General features: G+C 42.3%; 1 protein-coding gene across 1 annotated transcript; it reads right to left on the minus strand.

The window, feature by feature from the left end:
* Positions 1-27,700, minus strand: LOC122692861 (zinc finger protein 721-like). The gene is given in 8 exon segments (XM_043900674.1): positions 1-1,216; positions 3,042-3,206; positions 5,746-5,872; positions 15,989-16,061; positions 19,252-21,529; positions 24,459-24,554; positions 25,060-25,186; positions 27,292-27,700. Coding segments are annotated over 8 exon segments (4,029 nt in total). The 5' UTR covers positions 27,307-27,700; the 3' UTR covers positions 1-68.

Genomic DNA, 27,700 nt, shown 5'->3' on the forward strand with positions numbered 1-27,700 from the left:
CTCATATAAATGGTCGCGTGTTTTCCGATGTGTATGTTTAGGACAAACTTCTTCCATCACTTATTTCATTATGAGGGTTTCTCTCCAGTATGTGCACTGAGATGCCTAGTGAGATGACTGCTATGCCTAAAGGCTTTTCCACATTCTTTACATTTATAAGGTTTCTCTCCAGTATGAATTCGCTGGTGTTTAGTAAGAGTTGAGGATTGACTAAAGGCTTTTCCACATTCTTTACATTTATAAGGTTTCTCTCCTGTATGAATTAACTGATGTTGTGTAAAGCCATAGCGCTGGCTAAAGGCTTTGCCAAAATCCTTACATTTATAAGGTTTCACTCCAGTATGAATTCGCTGGTGTTTAGTAAGAGTTGAGGATTGACTAAAGGCTTTTCCACATTCTTTACATTTATCAGGTTTCTCTCCAGTATGAATTCGCTGGTGTTTGGTAAGGGTTGTGTTTTTATTAAATGCTTTTCCACATTCTTTACATTTATAAGGTTTCTCTCCAGTATGAATTATCTGGTGTTTAGTAAGAGTTGAGGATTGACTAAAGGCTTTTCCACATTCTTTACATTTATAAAGTTTCTCTCCAGTATGAATTAACTGATGTTGAGTAAAGCCAACGCGCTGGCTAAAGGCTTTGCCACAATCCTTACATTTATAAGGTCTCTCTCCAGTATGAATTCGCTGGTGTTGAGTAAGACCATAGCGCCGGCTAAAGGCTTTGCCACAATCCTTACATTTATAAGGTTTCTCTCCAGTATGAATTTGCTGCTGGTGTCGAGTAAGACTTGAGTTCGGATTAAAGGCTTTGCCACACTTTGCACATTTATAAGGTTTCTCCCCAGTGTGAATTTGCTGATGGTGACTAAGATTTGAGAAATAAATAAACACTTTGCCACATTCGCTACATTTATAAGGTTTCCTGCCAGTATGGATTTGCCGATGTTGACTAAGATTTGAACTCTGATTAAAGGCTTTGGCACATACTGTACACTTCAAAGGTTTCCTTCCTGAACATGTTTTCCTGTGTTTACTTATATTAGATGAGGTACTGAAGACTTTCCTACATTTATTACACTTGTAATGTTTCCGTGGATTCTGAATTCTCTGCTGCTTAATCAGATTTGAAGACTGATTAGAAACTTTACCATATTCACTACAATTGTAAGTTTTCTCTCCACTATCAATACTCTTATTTAGAGAAAGATCTGATGCTTGATAAAAGATATTCTTACATTTACTACTTTTAGAATCCTTGTGTGAAGATTGAGCTCCCTGATGTTCCATAAAGTTTGAGTCTTGTTCAAAGTTATGCCCAGGTTCATTGCATGAATAGACCTTCACTCCATCATGAATAATTGTGTAATTATTGGAGCTGGAGGTCTTACTTAAGGTCTGACTCATTTTGTTACACATGGAATGTACTTCCCTATTAACCATATCATGCGATGTATTGAACAATGCTGGTTGGATTACATCTCTTCCATTATCATCAACATTATACATCTTGGAATGGAGAGAAAATATCTGTTTCTGGAAGAATAATGACTTCCTAATCACAGATCCCTCAAATTGATTATATTGTGAGTTTTCCCCATCATTTTTAGATTTCTGGTTTTCAGACATGTTTAAATATATGTTGAATCGAAGCCTATGCTCAGAGTGGTTTGAAGGAGTATGTACAGTAGAGACTGGAGGACTTCCCAGATTTTCCACATTTCCTTTCAGAGAACAAGTATGTTTCAAAAAACGATGTAAATTTTTTCTGAAAAACATACACTTCTCGGCAGATGTTGAAGACTGAAATGAGTGTTTCCCCCAGTTTGACTCAAGTAGCTCATTTCGTTCTATAGTAATGTCTGCATTATGTGTAACTGTCTCAATTTCTTTATGTCCATGTAAACATCCTCTCTGTCTTTCACACGCCCTTGTATGTTCTGAGTCTTTCATTAATTGCAAGTTTCTGAGGTGAAATCTTTCATATATTCCTAGGTTTGCTTTTGGGAACAAATCTTCTACCCTTGGTTTCTTTGGCATCAAATCCTGGGTGTCTTGAGGAGATACAGCTGAAAGATACCAAAGAAGTTGCCAGAGGATTAGGCAGACATGGACTTCATCTCTCTCCACAAATGCATCAAGCATACATCAGAAATGGAACACTTCTCACAGAGCCCAGCTGAACACTAGCAGAGGACCTTGGAAATCTAAAAGGACAAGAAAGATTCCTGCTGAGCTAGGTAGGGCAAAAGAAAAAAGAAAGAAAAAGAACAGGAAAGGAAATGGGATGGGGCCTGCAACCCTGGGGGGATCTGAAGAGAGGAGAGGTCTCCACCTCCGGGGAAGGGCCTCACTGGGGGAGCCCAGCTGGGACAGAAGGGGAGCCTCATCCTCTGTGGGAGGAGAACACGGCAGCAGTCAAAGGCAGCAGGACAGAGGAGACCTGCACATGGGGTACTGCCCCCAGCCCTGCCCACCCAGCCTGAGAGGGTGTCCACCGCTGCAGACAAGGGCTGGGTGCTGAAATGTGGGGTCTGGAGAGCAGACCCAGGCAGAGCACTGCTGTGGGCTGTGAGGAGACGTCCTGTGGGAATGGCAGGGAGGGAGGAGCTCTGCAAACAGGAATGCTTGGGGAGGAAGCCTGAACCACCATAGAGCAGAGCGCCATTGCTGAGTCATGCCCCAAGCGAAGACCCACCATTGTTTGTAGCCTCTCTCCCCCTGTGCTGGCCCCTCCTCAGCAGGCATGAGGAAGGGCTCCATTAGGGTGGGTGCTCTCATGAACCCAGCTCTTGCCTCTTCCACTGTGCCCCTCACTTCCAGGGTAGACTGGTGGACTTTGGGAAACCTCGGGAGCAGCGGCCTGTAGTTTATCCACATGCCCAGAGCGGGCTGAAGCACTGCTGAGCCCCAGGGTCTGGGAATTTAAGGAAGCACACCTGATATCTCCACTGGAAGTTGCACAAACTCGTTTCTATACCATCACAGCTGTCTTTGTAAACTCAGCACCTTTAGAACGTCTGAGTGGACAAGGACAGCTACCCCAGTCACAGCAGGTGTAGCTGTAGCAGCGGTAGACTTCGTAGGCTCCCACACTGGGGGGCAGGGCCAGGCCGGAGTCTGAGCTGCCCCCACAGCACCACAGCAGGTCCAGCTCCATGATGAATGCAATCCTGGGCCCTGACTTCAAGGATCTATGCTGGTGACCTGGTGAAAACAACATCTGAGAGACCCCAGGGCCATGTGCCAGGGTACCCATGGGTGAGGTGGGGCCAAGGGCAGTGCCAACCAGGGTCACACGAGACTCACCCAATGGGTGAAAGTGACACACAGAGCACATCCCAAGGGGAACATCCCCAGAGCAGCAATCCTCAGGGGCTTCTCTCCTGGGGGTGTGCTCCAATCCCACCTGCCTCCACACAGATCAGGATCACAGCAAAGAAACAGATCTGGGGGCTCTGCTCCACAAACCAGGGCGCAGACCCACCACAGACAGGGCGGTGACAGCCACAGAGCAAAGGGGAAGCTCCCCTCAATATCCAGGGCAGGCTCGGGTCACAGAAACAGCAGTCAAAAGTCCATCAAGGGGGTTAGGGCACAAACCTCTAGACCAACCTCACCCACCAGGGGACAGACACCAGGAAAAACAGGAACTAGGGTCCTGCAGCCTGCAGAATGGAGACCACAAACACAGAAGATGTGACAAAATGAGAGGACAAAGAAGTGTGTTGTAGAGGAAGGAGCAAGATAAAAACCTGCTTAGATAAAAACTAAGTGAAGATGAGAGAGGCAATCAAATGATTACTTTTTGCTTAAAGTCCTCTTAAATTGAGACACCAAACATTTTCACAAGTGCTAGGTGCCTACTAATCCTTTCATTTACTTCTTATCACCTGTGTTTTTACTTGAGAATGTTGTATTAGATGTTTGAATCTAAAAATCATAAATGATATGACACAGAACTAATGCCCTAGCAAGTGAGGACATATAAGACAGAGTCCAGGGAAGCTCGGGATGAACAAGATAAGTTAACAAAGTAGTAGTTCTTAAGAAATTAAATAAGAAGTGAGACTTTAAAAATATGATGGATCTAAAAATAAAAAAAATATGATGGAAACACATGGGACTCTACTCAGTACTCTTTGGAGACCTAACTGGGGAGGAAATCTAAAACAGAGTGGCTATATGTATGTATAATTGATAATGTTTTCTGTACAGCAGCAGAACTTTGTAAAACAGCTACACTCCACTAAGAATTTAATAAAAAGATTTCTATATTTTATCGAAAAATCTTAACAGTTTGAAACAACCATTACAAATATGGAAAATGTTCTAAGTTCTATATGCCAATTTATTTTAAAATTTTTTGAGGTAATTGAATATATTAAAGTGTTTTACCATTCAGGAATTGGGACAAATACACTTAAGTATTTAACATGAGTTCGTATAAAGAGAAGAGAAACTTTAAAGCAACCATGAGACTTTCATTTTCCCATTTTAGGGAGGTTTTGCTTTATGCAGTGAAGACATTACTTAAGTTTGAAATGAATAAGGTCATATCTGCAGTTTCCAGTGGATTAGAAACTATAAATCAGAAAAACAAAACAAAACAAAACAAAACAAAAAAACAAACCTGTCCCAACTATTCCTAGGACTTTGGCAGTATGTCTATGACTCCAATTACACAGTTCTGTTTAAAGGTAGGAACAAACTTTAAAAGGAGTATCATATAGTCACTCAGAAGTGTGCACAGTTTTCCAAGGATCGCCAAGAAATGAAAGAGCAGCCAACTCATGCAGGTTGTCACAGGCCAAGAGGAGAATTTTAGTTCTCACTGTGAGTGAGAAAAGCAATCACTGGAGATGAATTCATGAATGATTCAAGAGACAGAATGGGGCAGGTGATAGCCATCTATGACAGCAACAGAAATAAACCCAGACTTCTCCAAAAGCATTTCCACTGAATCAGATCTTCCCAAACCACATGATACAGGATGACTTCCTCACTGACCCTCACAGAATCAACCATACGTATATAGAGCCACTCTGTTTTAGATTCCCTTCCCAGGCAGGTCTCTCACTGTACCTCTCACCTGAGTCATCGGCTCCATCCATTCACACCTACCTGGGTATATGCCTGTTGTCTGCATTCTCCTTATATTCCTGAGATCCTTCATTTGCTCCAGAAAGGTGACCAAGGCTGGCTTAGAGACCACAAGACCTGTTCATCAGAGAAAGGAATATTTGTTGTGCTAGAGATTCATCAGTTTCCAATCCAATATGTATTCAGGCGAGAAGAGAACACATGGGTGAATGTTAAAACAGCCCAGAGAATGATTCCCCAGATGCTCCCCCCCGCCCCCCAAATACTTTATTGAAAGTACCTATATAATGCTAACTAATACAAAAAGTTAGGTCCTGAGATTCTGGTCAAGTGCCACTAAGGCAAAAGTAAGTAGTGGAAATGTGAAATTAAGAGAAGGTACAACTATTTAATACCACAGAACTTACACAATTACCAATGACCTAGAAGGAGGCAGATTACATAAAGGAAGATAAAGGTTACAAGCATTATGAATCATCATAACGAAGCCTTTCTTTCTAAACTCACAGATACTCATTTCCACCTACAAAGCAGAGATCTGAAACAAATGTGCAGAGCAGAAAATTTCAGAACACATTCTAGAAATGAAGGAACCAAAACCCTGAGGTTTAGATAAGCGACTCTGGAAGGCAGTTGTCCTCACCCAAGGAGGCCAGGTTCCTATAGTTCTCTACCATCATGTCCGTGTACAAGTCCCGCTGACCGAGGTCCAGGCATTCCCACTCCTCTTGAGTGAAGTCTATGGCCACATCCCGGAAGGTCAGCCGTCCCTGAAATACAAAGTACAGATGCCCTGGGGCCATGGGAAGTCTTCCTTATGTGACCCAAGATGGAAACAGCAAGTTCAGAGACCTGGTTTTCCTTTAGGCGAGTGGCTGCTATTACACAAGAATATAATTTTACACAGTAGTATTTTCTTTTTTGGGTGTTAATTCTAGAAAGTCTTGTAGGTCTTCATAGAACTATTTAACTTCAGCTTCTTCAGCATTACTGGTCGGGGCATAGACTTGGATTACCGTGATATAGAATGGTTTGCCTTGGAAATGAACAGTGATCATCCTGTCGTTTTTGAGATTGCATTCAAGTACTGCATTTCAGACTCTCTTGTGGACTATGATGGCTACTCCATTTCTTCTAAGCGATTCCTGCCCACAGTAGTAGATATAATGGTCATCTGAGTTAAATTCACCCATTCCAGTCCATTTTAGTTTGCTGATTTCTAAAATGTCGATGTTCACTCTTGCCATCTCCTGTTTGATTGCTTCCAATTTACCTTGATTCATGGACCTAACATTCCAGGTTCCTATGCAATATTGCTCTTGACAGCATCAGACCTTGCTTCCATCACCAGTCACATCCACAACTGGATGTTGTTTTTGCTTTGTCTCCGGCTCTTCATTCTTTCTGGAGTTATTTCTCCACTGACCTCCAGTAGCATACAGGGCACCTATCAACCTGGGGAGTTCATCTTTCTGCCATTTCATACAGTTCATGGGGTTGTCAAGGCAGGAATACTGAAGTGTTTGGCCATTCCCTTCTCCAGTGGACTACATTTTGTCAGAACTCTCCACCAGATTTGGGTGGCCCTGCACAGCATGGCTCATAGTTTCATTAAGTTAGACAAGGCTGTGATCCATGTGATTAGATTGGTTAGTTTTCCATGATTGTGATTTTCAATCTGTCTACCCTCTGATGGAGAAGGATAAGAGGCCTATGGGAGCTTCCTGATGGGATAGACAGACTGAGGGGAAAACTGGGTCTTGTTCTGGTGGGCAGGGCCATGCTCAGTTATTCTTGAATCCAATTTTCTCTTGATGGGTGGAGCTGTGTTCCCTCCCTGCTATTTACCTGGGGTCAAGCTATGGTTGGTTTCCCTGGTGGCTCAGATGGTGAAGCATCTGCCTGCAATGTGGGAGACCTGGGTTTGATCCCTGGGTTGGGCAGATCCCCTGGAGAAGGAAATGGCAACCTACTCTAGTACTCTTGCCTGGAAAACTCCATGGATAGAGGAGCCTGGTAGGCTATAGTCCATGGGGTCACAAAGAGGAGGACACGACTGAGTGACTTCACTTACTAAACTATGGTTGAGGGAATGAAGATAATGGTGACCTTCCTCAAAAGATCCCATGCATGCACTGCTAGTCTGTGCCCCCAACCCTGCAGCAGGCCACCACCAACCCTTCTAGAATTAACACCCCCCAAAAATGTACTTTTCATTATAGGGGACTGGAATGCAAAAGTAAGAAGTCAAGAAACACCTGGAGTAACAGGCAAATTTGGCCTTGGAGTACAGAATGAAGCAGGGCAAAGGCTAATAGAGTTCTGCCAAGAGAATGCACTGGTCATAGCAAACACCCTCTTCCAACTACACAAGAGAAGACTCTACACATGGACATCACCAGATGGCCAAAACTAAAATCAGATTGATTATATTCTTTGCAGCCAAAGATGGAGAAGCTCTATACAATCAGCAAAAACAAGACTGGGAGCTGACTGTGGTTCTGATCATGAACTCCTTATTTCCAAATTCAGACTTAAATTGAAGGAAGCAGGGAAAACCACTGGACCATTCAAGTATGACCTAACGATTATACAGTGGAATGGGAAGTAGATTTAAGGGACTAGATTTGATAGACAGAGTGCCTGGTCAACTATGGACAAAGGTTCATGACATTGTACAGGATGATCAAGACCATCCCCAAGAAAGAAATGCAAAAAAGCAAAATGGCTGTCTGAGGAGGCCTTACAAATAGCTGTAAAAAGAAGAGAATCCAAAAGCAAAGGAGAAAAGGAAAGATATACCCATTTGAATGCAGAGTTCCAAAGAATAGCAAGGAGAGATAAGAAAGCCTTCCTCAGCAATCAATGCAAAGAAATAGAGGAAAAAGACAGAATGGGAAAGACTAGAGATCTCTTCAAGAAAATGAGAGATACCAAGGGAACATTTCATGCAAAGATGGGCTCGATAAAGGACAGAAATGGTATGGACCTAACAGAAGCAGAAGATATGAAGAAGAGGTGGCAAGAATACACAGGAGAACTGTACAAAAAAGATCTTCATGACCCAGATAACCATGATGGTGTGATCACTTACCTAGAGCCAGATATCCTGGAATGTGAAGTCAAGTGGGCCTTAGAAAGCATCACTTCGAACAAAGCTAGTGGAGGTGATGGAATTCCACTTGAGCTATTTCAAATCCTAAAAGATGATGCTGTGAAAGTGCTGCACTCAATATGCCAGCACATTTGGAAAACTCAGCAGTGGCCACAGGACTGGAAAAGGTCAGTTTTCATCCCAATCCCTAAGAAAAGCAATGCCAAATAATGATCAAAGTACTGCACAACTGCACTCATCTCACATGCTAGCAAAGCAATGCCCCAAATTCTACAAGCCAAGTTTCAACAGTGTGAACCATGAACTTCCAGATGTTGAAGCTAGTTTTAGAAAAGGCAGAGTAACCAGAGATCAAATTGCCAACATCTACTGGATCATCGAAAAAGCAAAAGAGTTCCAGAAAAACATCTATTTCTGCTTTATTGACTATGCCAAAGCCTTTGACTGTGTGGATCACAATAAACTGTGGAAAATTCTGAGATGGGAATACCAGACCATCTGACTTGTCTCTTCAGAAACCTGTATGCAGGTTAGGAAGCAACAGTTAGAACTGGACATGGAAGAAGAGACTGGCTCCAAATGTGAAAAGGAGTACGTCAAGGCTGTATATTGTCACCCTGCTTATTTAACTTATATGCAGAGTATATCATGAGAAACACTGGGCTGGAAGAAGCACAAGCTGGAATCAAGATTGCCAGGAGAAATATCAATAACCTCAGATATGCAGATGACAGCACCCTTATGGCAAAAATGAAGAGGAACTGAAAAGCCTCTTGATGAAAGTGAAAGAGAGGAGAGTGAAAAAGTTGGTTTAAAGCTCAATATTCAGAAAACTAAGATCATGGCATCTGGTCCCATCACTTCATGGGAAATAGATGGGGAAACAGTGGAAACAGTGTCAGACCTTATTTTTGGGGTCTCCCAAATCACTGCAGATGGTGATTGCAGCCATGAAATTAAAAGACGCTTACTCTTTGGAAGGAACGTTATGGCCAACCTGGATAGCACATTTAAAAGCAGAGATATTACTTTGCTAACAAAAGTCCCGCTAGTCAAGGCTATCGTTTTTCCAATAGTCATGTATGGATGTGAGAGTTGGACGGTGAAGAAAACTGAGCGCCGAAGAACTGCTGCTTTTGAACTGTGGTGTTGGAGAAGACTCTTGAGAGTCCCTTGGACTGCAAGGAGATCCAACCAGTCCATCCCAAAGGAGATGAGTCCTGGGTTTTCATTGGAAGGATTGATGTTGAAGCTGAAACTCCAGTACTTTGGCTACCTCATGCAAAGAGTTGACTCATTGGAAAAGAGCCCAATGTTGGGAAGGATTGGGGGCAGGAGGAGAAGGGAAAGACAGAGGATGAGATGGCTGGATTGCATCACCGACTTGATGGACATGGGTTTGGTTAGACTCTGGGAGCTGGTGATGGACAGGGAGGCCTGGCGTGCTGTGATTCATGGGTTCACTAAGAGTCAGACATGACTGAGCGACTGAACTGAACTGAACTAAATATATCTTTCTGACAGTTTTTCAGAGTCTTCAATGGGCAACAGAAATAATTTAAAATGAATAATGTTGCTGTTGTGTTGTTTGACAAATATTTTAACAGACATTCTTTAAAGGGCAGAGCCGAAATTTTATTTCACTTGCTGGACTGTAGACTCTGGACACAGACAAATATACAGAGATAACTCTAATGAAAGTTAATAGAAACTTCTGTATTTGTAAATCATACTAATAATGAGAAAAATGTTAGTTACTCCGTTGTGTCCTACTCTTTGGGACCCCAGGGACTATAGCCTGGCAGACTTCTCTGTCCATGGGAGTCTCCAGGCTAGAATACTGGAATGGGTAGCCATTCCCTTCTCCAGGGGATCTTATGGAAAAAAAAAAGAAACAATTCGATGTAATCATGCTAACATGTTTATACACAGAGACGTATACTACAATGAGACTACATACTCAGTAATAGTAATAGAGAAAAACTGTCATGTCAACAATATCAGGATAATTTCTAACTGATTAAAAATATACATAAGGACTTCCCTGGTAGCACAGTGGAAAAGAACCTGCCTGCCAACGCAGGGGACAAAGGTTCGATTCCTGGTCGGGGAAGATTCCACATGCCTCGGAGCAACTAAGACTGGGTGCCACAACTATTGAGTCCGCACTTCAGAGCCTGAGCTCTGCAACAAGAGAAGCCGCAACAGTGAGAAGCCTGAGCACCACAACTAGAGAAAGCCCTTGCACAGCAACGAAGATCCAGTGCAACCAGAAATAAATAAAATTATAAAAAAAATATATATATATACATAAATATTTGAGGATGATATTATTTTAATTTTTAAAAATAGACTAGGGTACAGACATATACAACGATATAAAATAAAGTGGAGCTCTGATTCTGAATTTTTAAATTTCCTGGAAGCCTGTATCATTTGCACTGAACTATATTTTAAAACTTGACACAGGGGAAGAAAAGAAAAACAAAAAACAACCAACCACTTAACACTGTTGAACTTAGATTAGCACTAATATGATTCTTGTAAACATTTTGGAAAATACAGAAATAGGATGAAACTATGTCTGTGATGTGAGCGTGGAGCGGACTGGAAATGATAAGACCGAGGCTTGAGTGATGAAAACCCCCACTCCCCAAACCCAGCATCTCTCCTAAACACATGCGAGTGTTGTCAACTACAAGCTGGCACTTGCCAAGAGTATTGCCAGCAACCGAACGACAACAAGGGCGTTTGTCATCTGCCTCTGTGGAAAATGAACCCTATGGTGCTTCAAGTGCTGACTTCAACCGCCCCTGAGGGAGTTCAGGCTGCACTGAGGCACTCTGCTCCAGGGAATCTGGGGGAACAGGTCTTTAGAGAGTTAGGTATTTTCGGGAGCTGATTCCATGATCCCAATCCTTGCATCTCTTCATATCTGTGTGGGCTGGGCTTAGTCACTTAGTTGTACTCTGTCTGTGGGCATTCTCCAGGCAAGGACACCAGAGTGGGTTGCCACGCCCTCCTCAAGGGGATCTTCCCAACCCATGGATCAAACCAAGGTCTCCCGCACTGCAGGCAGATTCTTTAGCATCTGAGCCATCAGGGAAGCCCCTTCACATCTAGAAAAGCACCAAATCACTGAACGGCGACATCAGCTCCTCACGACTGGCAGAAAAGCTTTTCTAAAGTAAATGCTTGACTGCACTGAACTCCCCCTTCACTAAAATCTTATCTACTGACCTTCCCCGCTGCCTCTTTAGTGCAGTCTCTCAGAGTTATCTGAGGTGCTGTCTTCTGGGTTGCTGTCCTTATTTTGCTCTAAATAAAACTTAACTCACAATTTTCAAGTTGTGTGTCTGTTTTAGCCAACAGTGTTCATTGTTTAAAGGGAAGAGAAACCAAGATGATAAAGAGTTTCCCCACTAACTGTGATAGTTGCGCATATCCCTCAGTTTTTCTTTCCAAGACCCTTTTTGAAGAGAGACAAAAAAAAAAAAAAAAAAATGCACTGGAATCTCACAGAAGCACCTGAACCAGTGAACATCTGAGGTCATGGGGGTAAGAAGTACATGGAAAAATGCGTTACCACTGCCAGGTATTTTAGCAATATTATGAAAACCATGATCTCAATCTACTATGAAAAATATCCGTTTTATGCAAATTCCACTGCATATATACCTCGCATGATCTGGAAACTGATAGTACATTTAATAGTAAGTTTAAAAAAAAAAAATAGTAAGTTTTTCTTATCGATATAGAGGCTAGTCATTGTACTTTTTTCATTTCTGAAAATTTTCTGAAAAGTTCTAAACTGCTGAGTTCACACTACTTTAAGGGCATTTTAAACTCCTGTTCTAAAGAACTGAATTGCATCCACATGTAAACTCATCATGGCATTTCCCCTACTTCCCTAGGATCCCAACACCGAACCACATTCCAACGGGAGTCTCAGACACCTGTGTTCATCTCTCACAAAGGGAATATATTCACCAGTTGAAAGTCACTAATTCATGTCGAGGATTCATCAGGACAGAAAGAAGAAAAGGCTGTGGGACACAAGCGAGAAGCAGGCTAAAGAGCCGGTCTTCACGATTATGAGAAAAAAAGACAAAAGAGGAAGTTGACAACAAATCCCCAGGGAGAAACCCTGGACTCAGAGAAGTAAAGGTTTGCGGATTCTCAGTCCAGGCATTTCAGGAGGAAAAGCAGACACAGCCCCAGACCCGGGACAGGACGTTTACCTGAGAAGCTGCCATTCCCTCCTCTTCCTCCTCCTGCTGTGTCTCTTCTGGGGATATTATGCAGCAAAAACACGTCTACGTATTGAGAAAACAGCATCCACACAGCTCTTTCACCTGCAACTGCTGCAGTGAAAAAGAAGAAAGAGTTTTCTTGGTTCTCTCTCCCTTTCCCGAGCTCTTTGGTCACTTTCTCTGTTCCTGAGCTGTAGTGGGTAATCAAGATGAGGCTGAATCACATCCTGGGTTTGGTGCTCAGTTTCGTCACTCTCTTTGCAGACTACCCCTGCTATTTCTTCTCTTATTTTTCACATTAGAGAGAGCAGGCCACAGAACAATTCACAAGAGAACATGGACCCAACTTCCAAGCAACCTGACTCTGACTCTGAGGACGTTTAAAACTATGCAGGAGGCAGACCTTCCAGGAGCCCTGAGCTTGAGCCCTCAGCTCTGCCAGCCCCAGAGCTCTGGAGGGAGGATTTAGGGCGGGAACTTCTAGAAACAAAGAACCTCAGCCTGATTCCCTGGGGAGGGGCTCTTTCTCGGATGGGTGTGGCCCTGCCAGGCCTGTGCCCTTGGGGGAGGGGAGGGGAGGGGTGAGTGTTTGGTGGGAATCACCTGGGGGCCCTGGGTTCCTGCAAGGCTTTGCTCTCAGGATTCTAGGAAAGATGGCCTGAGTCCTTAGGTTTGTTGTTGTTGTTTTTACTCCCTTCTGTAACCTGGGGACACTGGTTTTCACAAAATGATTTGCACTGTGAACACCTCTGTGCAGGTGGGGGCCCTCCTACTTCAGAGACAAGGGGCCTGGAGGTGTTTCCATCACAGCTTTCTTTAAAAATAAACCAGAGGCAGCAGTGGACCTTGGGTTAACAGTCTATGGGCAGGGACAGATGCCTTTCAAAATGATGCCCTAAAAGCTATCTGATGACCAACCAAAGAAATAATGATCAGTGTTATGTCATTAGTGAACTTACCCACAAATTAGTACATGAAAGGGATTCTCTGGTGGTTCAGATGATCAAGAGTCTGCCTGCAAAGTGGGAGACCCAAGTTTGATCCCTGGGTCAGGAAGATCCCCTGGAGAAGAAAATGACAACCTTCTCCAGTATTCTTGCCTGGAGAATTGATGGATGGAGGAGCCTGCAGGGCTACAGTCCATAGGGTTACAAAGAGTCAGACACGACAGAACGACTTCACTTTCACTTTCAACACAGAAAAATGTTGCTGCTCTACCTCATGTTGGTATTTCTAGGTTTTATGAATCATCTGCTACAGTTTGTTCTCTGATCTTTTTAAATAGCTCTATTCTCTGACATCTTTAAGGGGTAACTGACTAAGGAAAAATTAAATAGAGGAGCATATCCATTTTTCTAATAGTGTCTATTCTAAAAAATACTCAGTGTGCATGCACCAGTACCAATATCTTAGATGATTCAGTTTCACAGCAGAAATGAGAGTAAGGTACAGAGATTTCCCATATACATCCTGTTCCCACACATAGACAATCTCCCGACTTTTCTTTCCCCACCTGAAGATACCTTTGTGGCACTGATGAATCTACGCAGACATTACATAAAGTTTCTAGTTTCACCTCATGTTTGTCTTTTAGGAATGTGTACAGCCATCCTGGAATGTGAAGTCAAGTTGGCCTGAGGAAGCATCACTACAAACAAAGCTACTGGACATGATGGAATTCAAGCGGAACTATTTCAAATTTTAAAAGACGATGCTGTGAAAGTGCTGCACTCAATATGCCAACAAATTTGGAAAACTCAGCAGTCGCCACAGGACTGGAAGAGGTCAGTTTTCATTCCAATTCCAAACAGAGGTAATGCCAAAGCATGCTCAAACTACCACACAATTGAACTCATCTCACAGGCTAGCAAAGTAGTGTTCAGAATTCTCCAAGCCAGGCTTCAACAATACGTGAACCACGAGCTTTCAGATGTTCAAGCTCGTTTTAGAAAAGGCAGAGGAGTCAGCTATCAAATTGACAACATCTGCTGGATCATTGAAAAAGCAAGAGATTTCTGAAGAAACATCTATTTCTGCTTTTTTGACTATGCCAAAGCCTTTGACTATGTGGATCACAATCAACTGGAAAATTCTGAAAGAGATGGGAATAACAGACCACCTGACCTGCCTCTTGAGAAATCTGTGTGCAGGTCAGGAAGCAACAATTAGAACTGGACATGGAACAACAGACTGGTTCCATATAGGAAAAGGAGAACGTCAAGGCTGTCTATTGTCACTGTCATTATTTAACTTCTATGCAGAGGACATCATGAGAAACGCTGGGCTGGAAGAAGCACAAGCTGGAATCAAGACTGCTGGGAGAAATATCAATAACCTCAGAAATGCAGATGACACCACCCTTATGGCAGAAAGTGAAGAACTAAAAATCCTCTTGATGAAAGTGAAAGAGGAGAGTGAAAACGATGGCTTAAACCTCAACAGTTAACAAACTAAGATCACGGAAATTGGTCCCATCACTTCATGGCAAATAGATGGGGAAACAGTGGAAACAGTGACAGACTTTATTTTTGGGGACTTCAAAATCGCTGCAGATGGTGACTGCAGTCATGAAATTAAAAGATGCTTACCCTTTGGAAAGAAAGTTATGACCAACCTAGACATCATACTAAAAAGGAGAGACATTACGTTGCCAACAAAGGTCTGACTAGTTAAGGCTATGGTTTTTCCAGTGGTCATATATGGATGTGACAGTTGGACTATAAAGAAAGCTGAGCACCCAGGAATTGATGCTTTTGAGCTGTGGTGTTCGAAAAGACTCTTGAGAGTCCCTTGGACTGCCAGGATATCCAAGCAGTCCATCCTAAAGGAGATCAGTCCTGGGTTTTCATTGGAAGGACTGATGTTGAAGCTGAAACTCCAATACGTTGTCCACCTGATGCGAAGAACTGACTCATTGGAAAAGACGCTGATGCTGGGAAAGATTGAAGGTGGGAGGAGAAGGGGACAACAGAGGATGAGATGGTTGGATTGCATCACCAACTCAATGGATATGAGTTTGAGTTAACTCTGGGAGTTGGTGATGGACAAGAAGGCCTGGCGTGCTGTGGTCCACGGGGTCTCAAAGAGTCAGACATGACTGAACAACTGAACTGACTGACTCTATGGGTCTGGGCAAATTTATAACTTGTGTCCATTACAACAGTTTAACACAATGATTTCATGGTCCTGAACTCAGGGTATTCATAGCCCCTCCTTTAAAACCCATGGCAACCCCTGACCATTTTAATCTCTTCTACATTCCTGACTAGATTCTCAAGTGGCTCTGTGGTAAAAAATCCACCTGTCATTGCAGGTGACCCAAGTGATGTAAGTTCAATTCTTGGGTAAGGAATTCCCTGGAAAAAGAAATTACCACCGACTCCAGTGTTCTTTCCTGGGAAATCTCATAGACAGAGGTACCTGGCAGGCTACAGCCCATTGGGCCCCAAAGACTCAGACACAATGGAGCACATAAGAACATTTACCTACACCAAAATAACATATTGTAAAAATCATACTTTTTGTAGCATTTTCCGATGGGCTTCCTTCACATAGTAAAATGCATGGAATGATCGTCCATGTATTTTACACCTTGAAAGTTTAATACAAAAAAGCTTAATATCTGCACTTCTAGCCTGCTTATTAAATAGGTTCACCAATAACATTTTCTAGATTCATATACATATATAGGATTAATACCATATAGGTTGATACCATATTTTCACGAATGTAGAGATTAGACCTGTGGACACAGCGGTAGAATGAGAGGGGGCCCAATTGAGAGAATAGCCTTGACATATATTCACCACAATGTGTAAAACAGGGAGCAGGTGGGAAGCTGCTCCATAGCACAGAGAGCTCAGCACGGGGCTCTGTGATGGCTAGAGGGGGGAGACGGAGATCGCGGGAGGGAGGTTCGAGAGAGAGTGTGTGTGCATATAACTATGGCTGATTGATGAGGTTGTCCAGCAGAATCTAACACAACATTGTAAAGCAATTATATTCCAAAAAATACATATTCATCTCAAAAGAAAAAAGAAAAACCAGACATAACGCAGTGCTTAGGAACCCCCCTGACAGTGCAGGGCACTCGGGCCTCATCCCTGGTCCAGGAATACCCCATGCGCTCTGGGGAGAGGAAGCCTGTGCGCCTCAGCTGCTGAGGCTGGGTCGGGGGTGGGGGTGGGGGGGCGGGGGCGACTTGGTCCTTTAGATGGGCAGGAGGCAAAAGAGAGATGCTCAGCATCGCTAAACAATAAGAAATGCAGAGCAAACCGACAGTGATACATCACCTCCTGACAGTCAGAGTAACAACTAGCAGAAAGCCCACTAATAATGTCATAAACGCAGAAGAGGCTTGGAGATCAGGGAACCTCCTGAATGGCTGGAGGGAGTGTAAGCGGGTGCAATCACTTGGGAGGACAGTGGGGAAGTTCCTTAAAAACATAACCTCCTGACATTTAAAGAAATGAAATCCCAGAATAGTAGACAAAATAGATTAATTGACAAATTTATAAGATTTGCAGTTTTAGTAAACCATCTGCCCTTCTGAAATGAGTGGTTGTGGCCTAACATTTTTAAATCCTATGAGTAAATGTGTATGAATACACACACACTCACATGTTCCTTGTGTTTCTCACGGCTAGCATTTATACCTTCAGATATTGATTTATTCTATTCAATGTATGTTATATAAATTATATAACATATATACTTTCAGATATTTATATATTGCCTTCAATGTATGTCACAGCCATGAGAAAACTGTTCCTTTAAGCCAAGGCAAGAAACATGTGGTAAGAAGTAAACAGGGTAAAATATTATAAATCTTAGTTCAGAATTTTACCATCATGGCTTTTTTTTTCTTTTTTTCATTTTTTTTTTTTTTTCTCATCATGGCTTTTAAGTATTCTTTTGACAAATGGTAAATTTACATTTGCTTAAATGAGCCCATGAAAAGTCTTACTTCGCTCAACAGAAGAACAAAGGACAACTGAAGCAGGTGAGGTCATGACTCTAGGTCCTGAGAGAATTCACAGCAAGCTCTGAGTGAGGTCAAGGATAGAAGTGAGCAGAGAAAGAGGCAGTAATTGGAGTTCAGGTTTTTATAAGAGGCCCTGAGTGAAGTGCTGTGGGCTCCCCAGGCTGAGTGTGGATGGGTCCATTCAGACCAAAAGGACTAGGATTTTGGTGGCTCTGTGAGGGTGGCATTGAAGGGGAGCTTGTGAAGTAGCCCTGGGGTTCAGTAAGACTGCTGGTCTAAGGAAAGTGGTCTTCCGGTGCAAGTGCTCACAGGACTGGTTGGTGTGAGTTCAAGGACCTGCAGGCTGCCTGCTCCCCAGACAGATGCTGAGGCAGCAACAGCACGGAGCCGTTCAGGGGAGCTCTCAACATTACTCTGTATGATCCTTCTTATTAGAACCATCACAATGTCCCTGCGGTTAAAGAGGGGAAAAGTACAATGGAGAAATGATGGGAAATACATGATCTAATGATTTGAAACTTAAGGGCAGGAAGGAAACTAATTATTACAGACTTCACCCATCTATGCTACCGAAGAGTTTCTCGTTAGGTATTCTTTCCTGCAACCTTCAATTGCTAGGCTAACACTTCATTCATTACATACCAACATTTACACAAGAAACCATTCAGTTTTATTGATTAATATGTATGCTTATCACACACAGAATAAAACCTTTTACACTCCGCTATGAAACTTTGCTTAAAATATAGATTATAAGCATAAACAATGATAATCGTTCCCCTGATACAATGATCTGAGAACTACGATTTCTATGTTTACAAAAGGGAGGCTGTTCATTTAAGAAAACGTACACTAATTACATGACTTCTCTGGGAAGGGTTCTCCGTACATTTCTAGGGTAGCAGAGATGTCTTTAATTGAAATATGTCAGCTGATATTCATGACTTCTGTTCATATTATAAAATACATCAAGATTTTAGTGAACTGTCATTATATTTTACTTTAAAAGCAAGTGATGTAACTATTGAAAATGGACATCTTACTTTAATCTGTGGAATTATTCCATGAACACTTATATCACGGTGACTTAGAGGGATGTGTGACATGAATGACAAACACCACCATTTAAATGTTCACTGTACAAGTTACATTCCTGTGTCATTAATCTTATAATGGAGAAAACTGTAAATGTTTTCTTCCCTAGATAGAAGGGCTTCTCTCATCTTTGAGGTAGCAACCATCAAAAACATAACTTTTCATGCACACTAGAAATGAAGTGTAGCATGGAGTAATTTGAGAATTCAGTTACATTCATTTTGGTTTTCAAATAATCACAAATCATGTCAATATAAACAAACATACATAGCTAGTAACTGTACATGACTAAACATCACCTCTTCATCTCGTGATCCATACTAACATATCAATTTTCTATCTATTTTAACTATGAATCACTATCTACAATATTTCTCCCTAAGAGAAACGTCAGAAAACAGAATTTATGAGATACTTTCTAGTATGCATTTCCTGATATTTATTTAGATTTGATTTTTTTATAAATACTTTCCTACATTTTCTTTACATCATTCCATATCTTTCTTATATAAATAAGTCTTTTGTCTCCTGAATTGTATGTTCAGGACAAACCTCTTCCATGTCTTACTTCATTACTAGGGTTTCCCTCCAGGACATGCTCTCTGATGTCCAGTGAGGTGAGAGAGCTGATTAAAGCCTTTACAGGTTTCCTTACATTTATGAGATTTCCTTCAGTATGAATTATCTGATGGTAAGGAAGACCAATGTGCTGGGTTAAAGTCTTTGTCACAATCCTTACATTTATAAGAATTCTCTTCAGTATGAATTCGCTCGTGTTTAGTATGCGTTCCATAGTGACTGAAAACTTTTCCACATTCTCTATATTATTAAGGTTTCTCTCCAGTATGAATTCTCTGATGGCAAGTAAGACCTGAGTTCCGGCTAAAGCCTTTGCCACAATCCTTACATTTATAAGGCTTCTCTCCAGTATGAACTCTCTGATGGCAAGTAAGACCTGAGTTCCGGCTAAAGCCTTTGCCACAATCCTTACATTTATAAGGCTTCTCTCCAGTATGAGCTCTCTGATGGTAAGTAAGACCTGAGTTCCGGCTAAAGCCTTTGCCACAATCCTTACATTTATAAGGCTTCTCTCCAGTATGAACTGTCTGATGGCAAATAAGACCTGAGAGCTGGCTAAAGCCTTTGCCACAATCCTTACATTTATAAGGCTTCTCTCCAGTATGAACCCTCTGATGGCAAATAAGACCTGAGAGCTGGCTAAAGCCTTTGCCACAATCCTTACATTTATAAGGCTTCTCTCCAGTATGAACTCTCTGATGGCAAGTAAGACCCGAGTTCCGGCTAAAGCCTTTACCACAATCCTTACATTTATAAGGCTTCTCTCCAGTATGAGCTCTCTGATGAGATATAAGGTCTGAGCCCTGCCTAAAGTCTTTGCCACAATCCTTACATTTATAACCCTTTTCTCCAGTATGAATTCGCTGGTGTTTATTACGATTTGCCTGTTGACTGAAAGCTTTTCCACATTCTTGACATGTATATGGTTTCTCTCCAGTGTGAATTCTCTGATGGCAAGTAAGACCTGAGAGCTGGCTAAAGCCTTTGCCACAATCCTTACATTTATAAGGCTTCTCTCCAGTATGAACTCTCTGATGGGACATAAGGCCTGAGCCCTGGTTAAAGTCTTTGCCACAATCCTTACATTTATAAGGCTTCTCTCCAGTATGAATTCGCTGGTGTTTACTAAGAGTTGTGTAATGACTGAAAGCTTTTCCACATTCTTGACACTTATAAGGTTTCTCTCCAGTGTGAATTCTCTGATGGCAAGTAAGATCTCTGTGTTGAATAAAGCCTTTGCCACAGTCCTTACATTTATAAGGCTTCTGGCCAATATGGATTCGCTGATGTTGACTAAGTTTTGAACTCTGATTAAACGCTTTGTCACATTCTGTACCTTTGAAAGTGTTCCATCCTGTATGAATTTCCCTATGTTTACATAGGTTGAGTATGTTAGCAAAGACTTTCTCACATTTCTTACACTTGTAGTTTTTCTGTGGATTCTGAATACTCTGCTGTTGAATAAGTTCTGAAGACTGATTAGACACATCATATTCACTACAATTGTAAGTCTTCTCTCCAGTATCTGTACTGTTATTTAGTGAAAGACCTGATGCTCGATAAAAGATATTCCTACATGTATTACTTTTAGAATCCTTATCTGAAGATTGAGGTGTCTGATGTTTCCTAAGATCAGAGTCTTGTTCATTGTTATATCCACTGTCATTGCATGAACAGTTTCTTGCTCCATCATAAATACTCTGGTAACTATTGGGGTTGGAGCTCCTACTTAAGGCCTGGCTCGTGTTATTACACATGAAAAGTTGTTTTATATTAACCCTATCACGATATGTATCAAACAGTGATGGCTGAATTAAGTCTCTTCCATTATTATCAACATTACACATTTTGGATTGGAGAGAACCTGTCTGTTGGTGGAAGAATAATGACCCGCTGCTCACAGACCCCTCAAGTTGATTATATTGTGAGTTTTCTCCACCATTTGTAAACTTCTCCTTTTCAGACGTGGTTGAATGTATGTGTAATCGAAGTCTATGTTCAGAGTGGTCTGAAAAAGCATTTGGAGTAGAGACTGGATGGCCTTCCAGATTTTCCACATTTCCCTTCAGAGAACGTGTGTGTTTCAAAAACTGATGTGAGTCTTTGCTTACAAAGATACACTGCGCGGCAGACGGTGATGACTGAATCAGGTGCTTCCCCCAATTTGACTCCCAGTGCTCATTTCTTCTGAGAGTCATGTCCACAGTATGTGAAATGGTCTCAATTTCTTTATGTCCATGGAAACATCCTCTCAGTCTTTCACATACCCTTGTATGTCCCCAGTCTTTGGTTAAATGGTCATTTCCGAGGTGAGCTCTTTCATATAGGTTTGCTTTTTGCATTAAATTTTCAAACCTTGGATTCTTTGACATCAAACCATGGGTGTTGTGAGAAGACACAGCTGAAAGATACCAAATAGAAGCTTTCTTATCTACTATTCTCAGTGAATATCCCTGAAGATTTAGAGAAAATGGGGACCCAAGGATCAAGGTACCAGAGGATTAGGCAGATTGGACTGCATCTCTCTCCACAAATGCATCAAGAATACATCAGAGTTGGAAGAATTCTCACAGAGCCCCCTGTGAACACTAGCAAAGAACCTACACCACCTAAAAGAACAAGAAAAATTCCTGCTGAGCCAGGTAGGACCAAAAAAGGAGGAAAAGGAAGAGGAGAGCAACTGGGATGGGACCTGTAAGCTTGGGGGGATCTGAAGAGATAAGAGGTGTCCACATCCGGGGGAGCCCCTCACCGGGAGAGCTCAGTTTGGACAGAAGGAGAGCCTCATTCTCTGTGGAAGAGAACATGGCGACCCGCGTGTGGCAGAGGGGAGTGAGAGCTGCAGATGGGGTGCTGACCCTGCCCTGCCCACCCAGCCTGAGAGGGTGTCCACCTCAAGGGTGTCCACCACTGCAGACGAGGGCTGGGTGCTGGAACGTGGGCTTTGGGGAGCAGACCCAGGCAGAGGACTGCGGTTGGCCATGAGGAGACATCCTGAGGGGACGGGAGGGAGGGAGGAGCTCTGCAAATGGGACGCTTGTGGAGGAAGCCTGCACCACCAAAGCGGACAGCGCCATTGTTGAGTGAGGCCCAAAGGGAAGAACCCCACCGCAGCCTCTCTCCCCCGTGCTGGCCCCTCATCCCTGGCAGTAGGGAGGACCGCCACCCGGGTGGGCTCTATTGAGGCCCAGCCACGGCCTCCCCCATGCCCCTCCTCCACCGTCAGCAGACCCCTGTGCTCTGGGGCAGCCTCTGGAGCAGACACCAGTGGGTGGGTCACATGCTCAGATGGAGCTGAAAGCACAGCTGAGCCCCAGGGTTAAGGAAGAAAAGCTGAGGTCTCTGCTCGCAGCTGCACTAACCATGCTTTTACACAGGCAACCGGCTTTGTCAGCTCAGCCCCTGCAGAGCATCTGAAGGACAAGGGGGACGCCCCGGTAACAGCAGGTGTGGCTTTAGCAACTGTAGACTTTGTGGGCTCGGACACGAGGGGACGGGGCCAGGCCGGGGTCTGAGCTGCCCCCACAGCACCACAGCACCTGGGACCTAGGCCCTGAGTTCAGGGGATCTATGCTGGTGACCCGGGGAGAACAACATCTGAGAGACCCCAGGGCCGTGTGCCGGCATACCCATGCGTGAGGTGGGGCCAAGATCAGGGCTAACCAGGGTCACACGAGACTCACCCAATGGGTAAAAGAGACGCACAGAGCACATCCCAAGGGGAACATCCCCAGAGCAGCAATCCTCAGGGGCTTCTCTCCCGGGGGTGTGCTCCAATCCCACCTGCCTCCACACAGATCAGAATCACAGCAAAGAAACAGATCTGGGGGCTCTGTTCCACCAACCAGGGCGCAGACACCATAGACAGGGCGGTGACAGCCACAGAGCGATGGGGAAGCTCCCCTCAATATCCAGGGCAGGCTCGGTTACAGCAATCAAGTGCCCATCAAGGGGATCAGGGCACAAACCTCAGGACCAAACTGAGCCCCTAAAGGGCAGGCACAGGAAACAAGAGGAACTAGGATCCTGCAGCCTTCAGGGCAGAGACCACACACAGAAAACGTAATAAAACCAGGGGACAAGGAGTGTGGAGCAGAGGAAGGGGAAAATAATAAGCTACAAGAACCACTAAATGAAGCGGAGACACGCAGTCTAATGATTACCTTTTGCCCTAAGTCGTCTTAAATGGAGACACCAAACATTTTCAGAAGTACTAGGTGCCTTCAATTTCTTTAATCCACTTCTTACCACTTGTGTTCTATTGGAACACATTCTATTAGATGTTTGTATCTAAAAATCATAAATGATATTGACATACAACTAATTAGAACCTGAGGGCCATTGGAAACTGATAACAAATGAGATAATAAAGTCTTAAGCAATTAAATAAGAAGTGAGATTTTAAAAAATATGTCGGGATCACAGAGAACTCTACTCAGTTCCCTGTGGAGACCCAAATGGAAGGAAATCTAACAAAGAGTGGCTATTTATATATATACTTCATTCTCTTTGCTGTACAAGAGCACAACATTTTAAAACAATAAGGATTTAAATCCAATAAGGATTTAAAGGACTTAAAAGGACTTTATATGATCTAAAATGTTAATAGTTTGAAACAACCATTAGAAGTATGGTGGAAAATGTTCTAAACTATTTTGCCAATTTATTTAAGAAATCTTTGAGTTAATTGAATATATTAAAGTATTTTACCATTGAAGAATAGTGGCAAATACACTCCAGATATTTAAAATGAATTCACATATAGAAATGTGAAACATTGGTGTAACTCATAGATTTGCATTTTCTCATTTTAAGGAAGTTTTGCTTTATACACTGAAATGAGTTTAAAATGTATAAGGTCATATTTGTAGCTTCTAGTGTTTTAGAAAATATAATTCAGAAAGAATATTCTGTCTCCAATATTCCTAGAGTATTGGTAGTTTGTTTACAATTCCACTCAAACACTTCTTTCTAGAGGTAGAAACAAACTTTAAAAAGAGTATCTTATATTTACTGGTCAATGGGCAGTTTTCCTAGGACCCCCAAGACATGAAAGAGCAGCCAACTCATGCAAGTTGTCACAAGCCAAGAAGAGAATTTGAATTCTCACTGTGGATGAGAAAAGTAATCATGGAGCTGAATTCATGAATGATTGAGAGGCAGAAGGAGCCAGGCAATGTCTGTCTATGACAGCAACAGAAATGAACCCAGAGTTGTCCAAAATCATTTCCGTTGGAGCACGTCTTCCCAAGCCACAGGACAAAGGCTGACTTCCTCACTGCTCCTTGGACCTCTCACCTGAGTCATCAGCTCCATCCATTCACACCTACCTGGGTATGAGGCTGTTGTGTCCGTTCTCCTTACATCCCAGGGATTCTTCATTTGCTCCAGAAAGGTGACCAGGTCCGGCTTAGAGACCACAAGACCTGTTCATCAGAGAAAGGAATATTTGTTTTGCTAGAGATTCATAAGTTTCCAACCCAATATGTATTTGGGTGAGAAGAGAACACACGGGTGAATGTTAATACAGCCTAGAGGATGATTCCCCCAAATACTTTATTGAAAGCACCCTTACAATGCTAACAAATACATAAAAATCAGATCCTGAGATTCTGGTCAAGTACTACAAGGCGAAAGTAAGTAGTGTAAATGTGATTTTAAGAGGAAGGTGTCACTATTTAATACCATGGAACTGATTCAATCACCACCACGCTAGAGTGAAGGAGGCAGATTACATCACAGAAGAAAAAGGTTAGAATCATACTGAATCACCATGAAGGCTTTCTTTCTAAACTCACAAATACCCATTTCCTGCTAGAAAGCAGGGATCTGAAGGTGTTGGTGGAAGCAGAAAATTCCAGGAGACGTTCTAGAAATGCAGGAACCAAACCCAGTGCTGGAAAAGGGATTCTGGAAGGCAGTTCTCCTCACCCAAGGAGGCCAGGTTCCCGTAGGTCTCTAACATCACATCCCTGTACAAGTCCCGCTGACCGAGGTCCAGGCATTCCCACTCCTCTTGAGTGAAGTCTATGGCCACATCCTGGAACATCAGCCACCCCTGAAATACAAATCACACATGCATGTACTTTGGGGTCACAAAGAGTCAGACACAACTGAGATCGCAAAGAGTCAGACAGGACTGATGACTGAATGACTGAACTGACTGACTGTCATATGACCAAGAGAAGACTTCCTAACCTGACCCTAAACGAAAGCTGTAATTTCAGAGAACTGATTTTGATTTAGTGTAGTTTCTGATATCACACAGTAACATTTTCTACCACATTTTTAACCCCAAGAAAAGAGGATATGATTCACAAGAAACTATTTTGATGTGGAAGACAAATTATAATGTATTCAGATCAACACTGGCATATTTATTTTTGAGTGTTGTACTCGTGTGACCCAGGATAAATTGGCTACCAAAAAACAGGAAACATTTTTAAGAAGCAGATTCTGATCCAAGAGTTCTAGAGTGGAGAAATTGTGCCACATTTTTACCAAGCTTATTTGAACTAGTAATGTTGCAAATTCTGCTCCACAAATGACCATTCTGAACAGCAATGAAGGAGAATAGTAGGGAAGAATTCACACTTAAATCTGAACTTGAAGTCTTTTACAAATTTTACAGGTGTTATAGGATAGTAACCTTGCAGCAAGAATCATTTTAACTATTTAGTATATACTGTATATCTTTCTGACAGTTTTTACAGAATCTTGAATGTGCGAGAGAAATAATAACTCCTCTGTTATTCTCCAGGCAAGGATACTAGAGTAGGTACCTATTCCCTCCTTCTGGAAATCTTAAAAAAATAGATAAAAAAAACAGTGATCAAATCATGTTAACAGGTTTGTGGACACAGACATATACTATAATGGAACTATATACTTATTAATAGTTAATAGGGAAAAGTTGTCATGTCAATAAAATCAAAATTTTTAACTTATTAAAAATGTACATAAATATAATGGGGTGATATTATTTTTATTTCTTTAAATAAACTAGATTACAGACATACAGAATGATGTAACATAAAGTAAAGCTCTGGTTCTGAATTTTTTAATTTCCTGAAAATCTATATCATTTCCAAAGAGCTATAGTTCAAATTTTAATACAGTTGAACATAGATTAACACGAAAAAGATTCTTATAAACATTTTGGAAAATACAAAAATGTGATGAGACTCTGCGATGTGAGCATGGAGTGTACCTGGAAATGATCAGACCTGGGCTGGGGTGACAAAAATCCCCCAAACCCAGCATCTCTACTAAACACAGTCATCTTCCAAAGCAAAGAGAAACTTAAGAGCATATGGGATTCCCCCATTAACTGTGATAGTTTAGGCACATCCCTCACTTTTTTTCCCCAAGACACTTGTTAAAGACAAAAGGAAAATACATGAGCTGCGTAGCATGGGAATCTCACAGAAGTACCTAAACCAGTGACCATCAGAGTCATGGGGTTAGAAGAACATGGAAGAATGCATTACCACTGCATGGGTATTTTGGCAATATTATGGAAACCATGATCTGAATCCATCATTAAAAAATGTTAGTTTTAAGCAAATTTCACTTCATATATACCTCTCGTGTCAGGTAGCCTAATACCACATTTAATTAGTAAGTCTTTCTTATTGACACAGAGGAAGAGGATAGTCTCAACTACACTTTTTTTATTTGTGAAAAAAATCTGAACCACTGATTCCACTCTGTTTCCAAAGACATTGCCTTTTGCTCCTATTCCAAAGACCTGAAGTTGCATCCAGATATAAACTCATCATGGCATTTCCCCTACTTCCCTAGGATCCCAACACAGAACAGCATTCCACTGGGAATCCCTTATACCAGTGCCTCCCCGTGTTGGTCTTTCACAAAGGGAATATGTTCAACATTGAAACTGACGGTACAATGTTGAGGATTCATCATGCTCTATAGAAAGCCAGGATACATACATTGGATAACAGGCTCTGGGACATAAGGAAGAAACTGTCTAAAGAGCCAGTCTCCTCTAACACAAGAAAAACTGGAAAAAAATAAGCAGTTGGCAACAAACACCCTAGGTAGAAAACTTAGAAGCCGAGAATTGAAGGTTTGCAGATGTTCAGACCAGGCATTTCAGGAGGAAAAGCAGACACAGCCCCAGACCCGGGACAGGACATTTACCTGAGAAGCTGCCATTTCCTCCTCTTCTTCCTCCAGCTCTGTGTCTCCTCTGGGGATTTTTATCACAAACTCACATCTGGGTGTTAAGTAGATAACTTACAAGGCATCCACACAACTCTTGAATCTGCAACTGCTGCAGTGATCGAGAAGAAATAGTTTTCTTGTTTCCCTTGGCCGTTTTCAGAGCTCCTTTGTTACTTTCTCCTTCCTGGTCTGCAGCGGATAATCCAGACTAACCTGATATGCTAATCACATCCTGTGTTTGGTGTTCACCTTTCCTGCCTTCTCTATGCAGACCACCCCTGCGAGTTCTTCTCCTTTCTTTCTGCCTTACAGAGTGCAGGCCACAGTACAATTCCCAAGACATAATAGACAGAACTACCAGGTTACCTGACCCAGCCTGTGAGGG

Source organism: Cervus elaphus, chromosome 4 (genome assembly GCF_910594005.1).
Source record: "Cervus elaphus chromosome 4, mCerEla1.1, whole genome shotgun sequence".
NCBI lineage: Eukaryota > Metazoa > Chordata > Mammalia > Artiodactyla > Cervidae > Cervus > Cervus elaphus.